Source organism: Eutrigla gurnardus (genome assembly GCF_963514095.1).
Source record: "Eutrigla gurnardus genome assembly, chromosome: 23".
In the NCBI taxonomy this organism is placed as follows: domain Eukaryota; kingdom Metazoa; phylum Chordata; class Actinopteri; order Perciformes; family Triglidae; genus Eutrigla; species Eutrigla gurnardus.
The window spans coordinates 13,516,131-13,526,683 of NC_139934.1; the positions used below are offsets into that span (position 1 = coordinate 13,516,131).

At 39.9% G+C, this 10,553-nt stretch overlaps 2 protein-coding genes across 3 annotated transcripts; one reads left to right on the top strand and one right to left on the bottom strand.

Moving 5' to 3' along the window:
* Window positions 1-51: 51 nt before the first annotated feature.
* Window positions 52-3,214, bottom strand: rnaseka (ribonuclease, RNase K a). The gene is made up of 4 exons (XM_084002982.1): window positions 2,257-3,214; window positions 1,704-1,786; window positions 902-1,028; window positions 52-523 (listed from the first exon to the last, which is right to left on the bottom strand). Exons 1-4 carry the CDS (start codon window positions 2,329-2,331, stop codon window positions 506-508), a joined length of 303 nt encoding a protein of 100 aa, XP_083859108.1. The 5' UTR covers window positions 2,332-3,214; the 3' UTR covers window positions 52-505.
* A 298-nt stretch (window positions 3,215-3,512) lies between these two features.
* Window positions 3,513-8,613, top strand: LOC311009003 (BPTF-associated chromatin complex component 1). 2 transcript variants are annotated; one of them, XM_084002980.1, is made up of 5 exons: window positions 3,513-3,843; window positions 4,449-4,543; window positions 4,689-4,927; window positions 5,168-5,275; window positions 6,180-8,613. In XM_084002980.1, the coding sequence occupies exons 1-5, from the start codon at window positions 3,823-3,825 to the stop codon at window positions 6,242-6,244; spliced, it is 528 nt and encodes a 175-aa protein (XP_083859106.1). In that variant the 5' UTR covers window positions 3,513-3,822; the 3' UTR covers window positions 6,245-8,613. The 2 variants fall into 2 exon arrangements, with proteins under 2 accessions (XP_083859106.1, XP_083859107.1); XM_084002981.1 differs by having other exon boundaries at window positions 4,707-4,927.
* Window positions 8,614-10,553: the final 1,940 nt, after the last annotated feature.

A 10,553-nucleotide genomic window follows, 5' to 3' on the forward strand; every position in this document is an offset into this window, starting at 1 on the left:
AAAGGGAAATGTTTCAGGTTTGTGTCAAATAAACAGTCGAATCAAGCAGACTCAGTTAACCACATACATTTAATGTTTGAAACGGATGCTGGACTACGACATTAGACATTGAAATAAAGGCAACCTTCATGATTTATCCGACAAAATAAATTAATACCGTGATCTAGTGACTAACACTGCACATAAATATGGATACTGGCAATAATCAGAAATACATTCTCTTGTACAGTACATATCAAAGTTGAGGCAAAATAATTTACAACCGTTTACATTTTTAACAAGAACAATCAAAGACTCTGGAGGACAACTATTTGTTCCAACGTAGTTTTTACAAACACAGTCAAATCATTGCAGCTCTGGTGATCAGAGGTCGAATTAATCTCATCTTAAATACATGGATCTGCTCTCACAGCGTCCAAGCTCCTCCTGTACATTATCATTAAGAGTTTGAAACCCTGAGATGGAAGTCAGTGCTGCCGGGAGCTCCTCAGTCCAGCAGGTGGCACTAGTGCACCAGGTACTCCTAAAGAAGAACAAGTCACACAAATTAATCAGTTTAATCATTAAATAAAGCTCAAAGGACACAAATGTGATTCTAAGAATAGGAACGTATCACAGAGCTCCCTTACTTACCCAACCCTCCTGTTTTTAAAGTAATTATCACAATTCACACATGTTTTATTCCTAGTTGTTGATCATACTGCAGTTAATATTTTAAAGTTTCAACGCTACCTGGAGCCCACTCACACATCAGCCACGCCTGCTTTTGGTCTAAACGCCTATGTATGCAGAAGAAAGTGTCTTCATGAAGAGATACCACTGTGTTATAGTTGGTTTCAACCGTTCTGTCTGACCTGGTCCACAAAAAGTGAAGAAACTAAAAAGAAAATAATTAAATCACCTTCTGCTTGTTGATCTTCATCTGGCAGCAGGAGAAAACACCAAACAGGACGTAGATGGCGGCTGCTATGAAGCAGTTGTAGGCCACCTTGTCGTACAGGGCGTAGATCTTCAGAGGAGGGTTCGGACTGTGAAACAAAGACATCAAAGCAGATGAAATAAGTGCACATCTCACAAAAAAAAAGCCTGATGATACTGCTCATATTTAGGTGTTATTATTAAAGGAATTGTTCAAAATGAGCATGCTAACCAGCTAGCCCTCGTGATAAATACCAAATGTACCTCTAGAGGCGAGAGTGCGTGACAGAAATGAGAAGACGCCTGGTATTTTCGTTTCAATCTGCAAGTCTTTAGGAGGCCTTGTGCCTGCTGAATACAAGCCGGCAACCGAGGGCCGTCCCCGGGACCCACCACACGCTCTACTGGAGAGGTGGTGTCCTGGTGGCGAGCAAGACAAGGCGACGGTGCTGGCCATTTTCTCATATCTGCCACTTTGGATTCAACCTGATAACCAGACCATCACAACATACACGGAGCCTACAGCCTCGGTTACTGCTGCAGTAAACACCACAGATGGACAACTTGAACTACAGGCTTAGATTATGAGAGAGGAGTCTCTCAGAGATCACGCAGTTTGATTGAACTTTGCGTATTCTAGTCGTGCGGTTAGTGAGTAGTTAGTTTGAGATTTAGATGGTGTGGAGCCAGCAGGGGAGGTGAAATGCTGTCCTCTATGTGTTTGGAGCAGGTGGCCAATCATGAAGCCACAGTGCAGCTGTGTAGGCAGAGATCTGGAGCCTCACTCGTCATGGAAGTCTTTTTCCGTCAAAGGCACGTCATCGATCAGCACTGCTGAATGTGTGGTGAAGAAAATCCCCAGCATGGCCTGAGGAAGAGGAGGGAGACTGGTGTCAACACATGCAGGGTCGATGGCTTTTGTTCTGTGAAGAACATGTAGATTACATAGAAGCTACTGGACGGAGATTACATTTAATTGATGTCTTGCATGATTGGTAAAATGTATCGTGTGAGCACAGACATTGTTGAATACACTGAAAGCAAAAGAAAGGGCATCCTTTATATAAATGGATTGATTTACACCAACGTTATGGCAAATGATGTTTCACATTCCCTTCTCTTGCTCTGAACTACAAAGCTGTGGGTCTTGTGTTCCAAACATGTTCCAAACAACTTTGGAGGTCTGATAAGACTCGTTTATATCACCGAGGAAACACATTCAACTCCAAACCCTCACTACAAGGAAGCGTGTTGGACGGTTGTAACTTGACTGTCTGTCGGAAATGAAAGTATGATTACCGAGAATAAACCAAAAAAATTTAAAAAAATCACACTCACCAACATTATAACCCCCCACGTGCTCAACACAATCCCACACGCGGCGAGTTTGGGTCCACAAATCAAGCCCCGCATGATTAAAGTCTTCGTTAGTTTTACAAAAAAAAGTTGACCTGCTGGTCAAACATCGGTCACTTGTTCCGTCAGGTTCGTCAGATGACTGTGACTGAACACCGGAAGTTTCCGGGATGTTAACGGTTAGTCAGCTTACTAAAAAATAATAATAAAAGAACTGAATTACTGACTTCAAACCAAATATGTAGATTCAATTCACCTAATAATTTATATATATTGGTTTTTAAGGTTTGATGTTACCGTAAATCAAACGGCATATAAGTACATTTGGATTAAAAATGCTCCCATAGACTCTTACGTGTAACGATTATTGGCGTAAGAAAGTGACCGCGTGTTCTCTTTAAGATTGTTAGCAAACTTTTGCGCTGGTAAACTTGTAATAAATCACGTGGCGTGATTTATTTTGATGTAACAATCAGCAGTGGTGCGTTTCTCCTGCCTGTTACGGGTTCTAACCAGAGAGCATGAACGAGGCATGACGTACACGACGCTGCGTTCATGTACTACGGGAATTACTATAATCTTCAACCCACACAGACCGTATAACAGAAAACGTACAGTATTTCTTTCTGTGGCTGCTATTGTTCTGCTCTGTCTGATACCTTTATATTTGTACGCATTGTTGTAACTGATGTTATGTGTTTAAGATGTTGTAAAAGCGTACATCTGACTGATTTGCAAGTGATGTTGGAACACTGAAGGCTGTAAAAAGATCCAAAGGTTGTGTCCTACAAAACTGGGAATGTTTTTTAATTTTATTGTTTTTATTGCATTCATTTGGGTTTGAAACTTGAATGGCTGCTTTAATTTATGCAAACCACCAGATGTCGCTATGCTGCGTGCTGAGTTCAATGGTTCTATATTTTTCATTTGTTACGGAATAATTTTGATAAGCAACAGAGCATTTTTTTTAAATACATTAAACATTATGAATCACTTGAATGCATTCTTTGTGTTAATTGTGTAATGTTATACTTTTATTCACTGTCGATGGTTTCCACCTTTTGTCCTGATACACGTCTAAATATTAGTGTGTATTTTCAGTGTGTCATTGTTTTTTATTGCATATTAAAAAAAGAAATCCAAAGCTTCGTAGACTTTCACCATTACATTATATTGTAACGCGTGGACGTTAAACATGGGGCGCAATAGAGAGCATTACTGAACATGGAAATTACGAGGAGACCTTGAAGGCGGCCCTAGCCTTGTTGTAGTCAGAGCTTGACTTGACCCAGTGGTAACGTTACTCACCGTAGATAAAACAAAACTACTTTTATAGCACCATGCAGGGGTTTATTCAAATGTCGGTCTTCACCAGGCACCGACGCTGAAAGCGGCGGAAGAGCACGTTAAAAGCGGCTCTGCTTCCCCGGGAGGACCAGATGCTAACTTACCTAGCTACACTGTTAGCATCTTAGCAGCAGTTCCGTCTACCCGGTATACAGTCCAAACAGACCGTTTACAGTGTGTGGTGCCACGGAGACCAGCACAATGACCTCAGCCTCCACCAAAGTAAGTCATTTTTACACACGAACCACCGAGAAGTAGTTTTGCCGCCGCAGTTAGCCCGTATCAACCGTATTATTTACTTGTGACGTACGCAAACGAGCACGAGCCCCTCAGTACGTTTCCCGCTGCCGCTCGCGGGAGCAGGAAGAAATAACGGTGAATGTGAGGTCACCTGAGTGTGGAGAGATGGACCCAGGAAAGTTATTTGGTCATCACTTGTTAATTAATGATGCGACTGCTGCGTGCTGATTGGTCATCACTTAATCATCCGTCATTGTTTCCACAAATCTAATTCATACACAATATGTTTGAATGAAGTGAACACACTGTCCATTTGATTGTCCTGGTTTGTTCTCACTGCCAGGGAAGAGAGATGCTTCAGCATAAAGTTCAAATGTCTACATTGTGTTTTGGTCATGTACATAATTCTTCACACTATATATTGCACACGTTTGTTTGATTGTGTCGTCCCCCTGTTGAATAATACATACATACCCCATGGAACTGCATTTCCACTTTGACTAATTATTGGAGTCTAACATTTCTCTGCAAACCGTCACCAGGACGTTGCAGAGTCCAGTTTTAATGATAACGTGTGTGTTTGACAGGTTGGGGAGATCTTCTCTGCAGCTGGAGCTGCCTTCACCAAACTAGGAGAGCTCACCATGCAGCTTCACCCAGTGGCAGACTCCAGTCCTGCAGGGTAACACACACACACATGCACACTGAAATACTGCGTTTACGTTGCATACAGACCTTTATTTGTGGCAAATTTCATAGCAAATGTCCAAAGAATCTGAACATGGATGCTCCTGTTATCCTGGTGTCAAATACTAAAGTCAGTTTAGTTCCCATCCTCCCTCCAGTGGTCAGGCGAAGGGCACAGTGAAGAGGAAGCTGTACGAAGACGGAGCCCCGCCCACCTCCTCTGACGGGCCTAAAAAGGTCATCAAGAAAACCGTTGCTGCGGTTGCCATGGCAGCGCAGGGCGCTCCATCAGTCGTCACTGTGCCCACGTCTCAGGTTGTCGTCACGTCGGGAATGCAGACTTCCAGGCAGACCACCATGAAGAAACCGAAGACCGCAGGTTAGTCAGCAAAACGACCTGTTTACTGTCACCATCACCCCTTAATGACATTGTCACATCATCCCATGCCTAGCCAGTTTTATTTTCATATTATTTTGTTGAAGTGATCAACTTTATCAAGTATATATTTAACTTCCCTTCGTCAGTTATGATTTGGCCAACTAGTATTTGTTTTTGCAAACACACATGTAATCTTTCTCGTGTGTGTGTGTGTGTGTGTGTGTGTGTGTGTGTGTGTAGATGTGACCCTCAGTGCTCTTAACGACTCAGATGTCAACAGCGACCTTGTGGACATCGAGGGATTGGGTGAAGGATCCAACTCCAAAAAACTCAACAACTTTGATCAAGGTGAATTTCATGACACGCATCACACAGAGAGGTTGATGTAGGAGGAAGGAATGTCTGAGTGACAGACAGGAGCAGAATACGCCCCAGTTTCTAATATTTTAGTTATTTCTGTGTGCCTGGAGATCTCCATGTTTCTTGATGACTGCTTACATAAACAGTCAAATGGTCCAGTAAACACAGTAAAACAGGGCCAGTAACACTAACATACCTGATGTGTTAATTCAGATAACAAATTAGTAATTAAGTGAATTAATTTAGCAGCAAATAGAAATAATAATCAAATAAAAAAGTACATTCTTAATGTGCTAAAGGAAAACAAGATTGTGTCGCTGCAGTTTTTCTATTCTTGTCTACAAATCCCAAGTTTAGCTCCGAACCTACATATATGTATTCTATTAACAAGTATTGTATGTGTATTAAAGCGTGATGTATTTTATTCCTCTGTGCCATAGTGCTCCATTCTTGTCAAAAAACTATTAATAATAGATCATTGTTGTACTGGGTGACATGGTCCTACATCACCATGAACACACACACACACACACACACACACACTCACTAGTTTATTCTGACTTAATCCCACATTCATCGTCCTGCTGCCACAAATACTCACTAGAGCATCGAATCAGAATTAATACGCTACTGAAAATAGTCCCCTGCAAATGCATTTCCTGCTGTTTTAGTAACATTTGCTGCTAAGATCAGCTGTATAAGGAAATTCCTGGGCATTTTATCTGCCAGGAAAATAATGGCCTTACTGTTATGAGCCACAGCCAGGGCAGGGAAGTCAGAAAGTAGTGATTCATAGAAAAACACATTGTTCGTTTTGGTCTTTTCATGGAACTTGTTGACAATAATAAAAACGTCTCGAGATGTAAAGTGTTGTTGTCTTGTGTCTCTACAGATAACCTGAACCTGGACTCGAGCCTCATCATGAATCCCAGTGACCTTCCTCTGCTCTCCCGCTGACCTTTGACTTCCTGTGGACTAGAAATGATGGACAAAACTCAAGCCAAGTAATAAGAGCCAGGTTGTTATAAACTGGACTTCTCCTTTGAGCCAGAAGATGCTGAGCACCCACATTAGAGTAAATATAGTAAAACATATTGTAGTGTCTCTAATTCATTCCAACACATCCCACTACTGTGAGAGGGTTGGCATGTTTTTGTTTACTGCAATATTTTTTTTTATTTTAGACCATTTCCTCTCTTCCTCATTGACTTTTTGTCCGGAAAATCCTAGAAGAGTGACTTTATGCAGCGAGGAAGCTGTTGGAACATTCCTACTTCCTGTGTTTCTTAAAAGAGAGGCCAGGAAAACAAACACAATGCAGCAGAGAAACCTCGGCTACATCAACAAGATGAAACACTCCCCAAACCAGATGCACCCATCGTTGCTATGGACGAGGATCGGAAAGCAGATATTTATCTGAACAATGTAAATAGTAATATTTAGCTTATGATTGTATTAGCAGGTGTTAAATCAAGATACAAGGTTAGGCCAAACATATTTGACTAGTTTCTTTTTTGGACTTGTGATGACTGATTGGTTCCAGTATATTTTCAGTGTATTGTTTAAACTTTAAATTGTCTAAATGTCTTCCTTCCTCTTAACCTGCCAGTGAAAGTGTGTTAGAGGTTACAAGAACACAGAGGGACAGATCATACACTCATTTTATTTTAAAGGAATAGTTTTGTTTTTTTATCTCAGTGTTTTACATTCAGTAGATGGGAGAGACAGGAGGAGCAAAGCAATGTGGACGTATTTTAGACAACTAAATCAATCTAAATCAGGAGTCTAGGGGCTTTGAAGAGAGCGTAGATAACGGCAGCATCATTTAACTGCAACTGTATGACTGTCCTCAGCACATGGGCATTGCCACCATATATCCGAGGTCAGGACCCCCCACCTGTTAAAAAAAGTATTTTGGAACCCCCACATTTGCCGTTAAAAATATTAGTACATGACGGGTCTAATTTGTCCAGCACTCTCCATTGCTTCACGATCAAATCCGTTCCACTTTATCAGTAAGAGAATACCCACATCAATATTAATCCACTCCGCTTTCCTACACACACACACACACACACACACACACACACACACACACACACACACACACACACACACACACACACACACACACCTGCAGCACACACTGATGAAAGTTTGCTTCTTGCAGCTTCTTGGTCAATGAGTTAATGCCAGCGGGGGGTTATGACTTTTTAATAATTTTTTACAACTATTTATTAATTTTATTGAGTGACAAGTTATCGTGAATTTCTGACAAACTAAACTATGACTTTTTTTTCATTTTTTTTTCACGAATTTGAATTTGAATATGGCCTTTTATGACTCTTTTGGACTCACGAACCTCAGACTGCTTGACATACGATACAAGGGATTTTTATGACTTTTTAATAATTTTTACAACAATTCATGAATTTTAATGATTACTTTAATGAATTATTCATGATATTTCGACATACTATACTATGACTTTTTAAAGAAAAATATGACTGGCTTTTTTTTTACTGTTTTGGACTCACTACACTCAGACTAGACTTGAGATACGATACGAGCAGTGTTGGCGTTAGGTGGGAGCTGAGCTCCCGACTGAGGACTGACTGGCTCCCTTGAACACAGTTAACTCAAATATCTGTGGGGGTCTCTGAAAACACAGTACAATATTTAAATTACAAATAAAGCTAGTTTCCCTCCCACATGTGTCTTGACGTTAAAGATAAATAGCTTGACCTGATAAGTAATAAGAGTAGCCTCATGAATGCAGCATGGCTGCACTACACCACCATGCCACCATGTGTGCAAACTATCAATTTGGGAGCTTTTCAACAAAAATAAAAAGATCAGTTTGTATGCATACAGTGTGGGTGTGTGTGTGCACAAGTGTCACACGTAGGCTAACGTAGCCGTCACTAAAGGCGCAACTATTTAATAATAAACTATATTTACTTCTGCATTTATAGTTTATTTTGGAGACCCCCACAGAGATTAAATCATAACTCGAACCCTGCCTAAGCCTGGTTCCCACCACTGACAGACATACTGATGTTAAACGCTAAAATGCTTAAATAATGCAAGAAATACATAAGTATTTATTGAGTGGATCAATTCCTTTCATTTAATGCTGTAACACTCCTGTTGTCGTCCAATGTTGATTTAAGAAAATGCGATGTCTGATTGTTGTAGCTTCTTTTGTAGGATCAGTACGAATTATCTGTTTGGAGAGAACATTGTACAATATAATATCTGGAATTAATTAAATATGTATGTATTATTTGTCACAATTGTGAATTAAACGTATTTTCTGAAATGTTTTCTTACTAGCACCGTCACATTAACATCTTGATATTAAAGCGTGCAGCCTTCCAGAGTCCATTCTGACTGACGGGAGAAGAAGAAGATGAAGACGAAGACGACGATGAAGTGAGAGAAGAAGCTCGTCACCATCTGGAAAAAAAAGAGGTCATAGAAAATTCACGAAAACAGTCACTCCATAAAATTCATGAATTGGTATGAAAAATGAATATGTCATAAAAATCCCTCGTATCATATGTCAAGCATAGTCTGAGTGTAGTGAGTCCAAATCAGTCATCAAAGGCCATATTCAAATTTTTTTGGGGGAAAAAAGACATAGTATAGTATGTCGAAAATTGACAAAAAAAAAGGCACCTGACAAAATTCATAAAATATTAAAAAATATATTAAAAAGTCATAAAAATCCTTTGTATTGTGGGGCAAGCATAGTCTGGGTGTAGGGAGTCCAAAACCACCATAAAATGCCATATTCAAATTTTTAGGAAAAAAATTGAAAAAAAAGTATAGTGTTTCGAAAATTGACAAAAATTGGCACCTGACAAAATTAATGAAATATTGTAAAAAGATTATTAAATAGTCATGAAAATCACACATCCACACCTACAGGCAATTTGGAGTGATCAATTAGCCTCTGCCCATCCTGCATGTCTTGGGACTTTTGGAGAAGCCAGAGAACCCAGAGCAAACAGTCATTTACACAGGGAGAACATGCAAACTCCACACAGAAGAAACACCAACCCGTCTGGGGGAATCGAACGGAGGCCCCTTTCACTGTGAGGCAACGGTCGTACCCACTACACCACCATGCAGCACACCCCAAGTCACAGTATAGTATGTTGAAAATTGACAAAAAAAAAGGCACACTGACAAAATTCATAAAATATTCTAAAAAAATATTAAAAAGTCATAAAAATCCTTTGTATCGTGGGGAAAGCATGGTCTGGTTGTAGAGAGTCCAAAACAACCATAAAATGCCATACTCAAATTTTGGGGGGAAAAAATTGAAAAAAAGTCATAGTATAGTGTTTGAAAATTGACCAAAAATGGCACCCGACAAAATTCATAAAATATTTAAAAAAAATATTAAAAAGTCACAAACATCCAGAGCTACAGGCAATTTGGAGTGATCAATGAACCTCTCCCCATCCTGCATGTCTTTGGACTTTTGAAGGAAGCCAGAGAACCCGGAGAGAACATGCAAACTCCCCACAGAACCTGAACCCGTCCCAGGGAATCAAACCTAGAACCCTCTCACTGTGGGGCAATAGTGATACCCACTGCACCACCGTGAAGTCACAGTATAGTATGTTGAAAATTGACCAAAAAAAGTAATCCGACATTTTTTCAGAAAAAAAAGTCATACTATAGGATGTTGAAAGTTCACGAAAAAGTCAGTCAAAATAAATTAATAAAAAATATTAAAATGTCATAAAAATCACTCGTATCGCTTGTCACGCCAAGTTTGAGTGTAGTGAGTCCAAAACAGGCATAAAAAGCCATGGTCAAATTTGTAGAAAAAAAAAAAAAAAGTCATACTATAGCATGTCGAAAAAAAAGTGAAAAATCGACAAAATTCATAAAATGTTGTAAAAATGATTTAAAAGTCGTAACATATGCTTGTATATCGCGTGTCAATCAAAGTCTGAGTGTATTGAGTGGAAATAAGTCATGGAAAGGATAAGCCATGGCTTGCAGGTGGTTGAGTGGTTAGAGTGCATGCAACTACCCATGTACACATATATGCAGACGACACCGGTTTAAATCCCGGCTGGAGGTCCTTGGCTGCATGTCACATCCCTCTCTCTCCCCCATGTTTCCTCTCTGTCAACAAGTAAATAAAAAGGGCCCCTTTGCCTGGAGAGAATCTTAAAAAAAAAAAGCCTTAATCATTTTTTCTGAAAAAAAAATACTATTGTAGTGCTGGGGAGCCGGTACACTT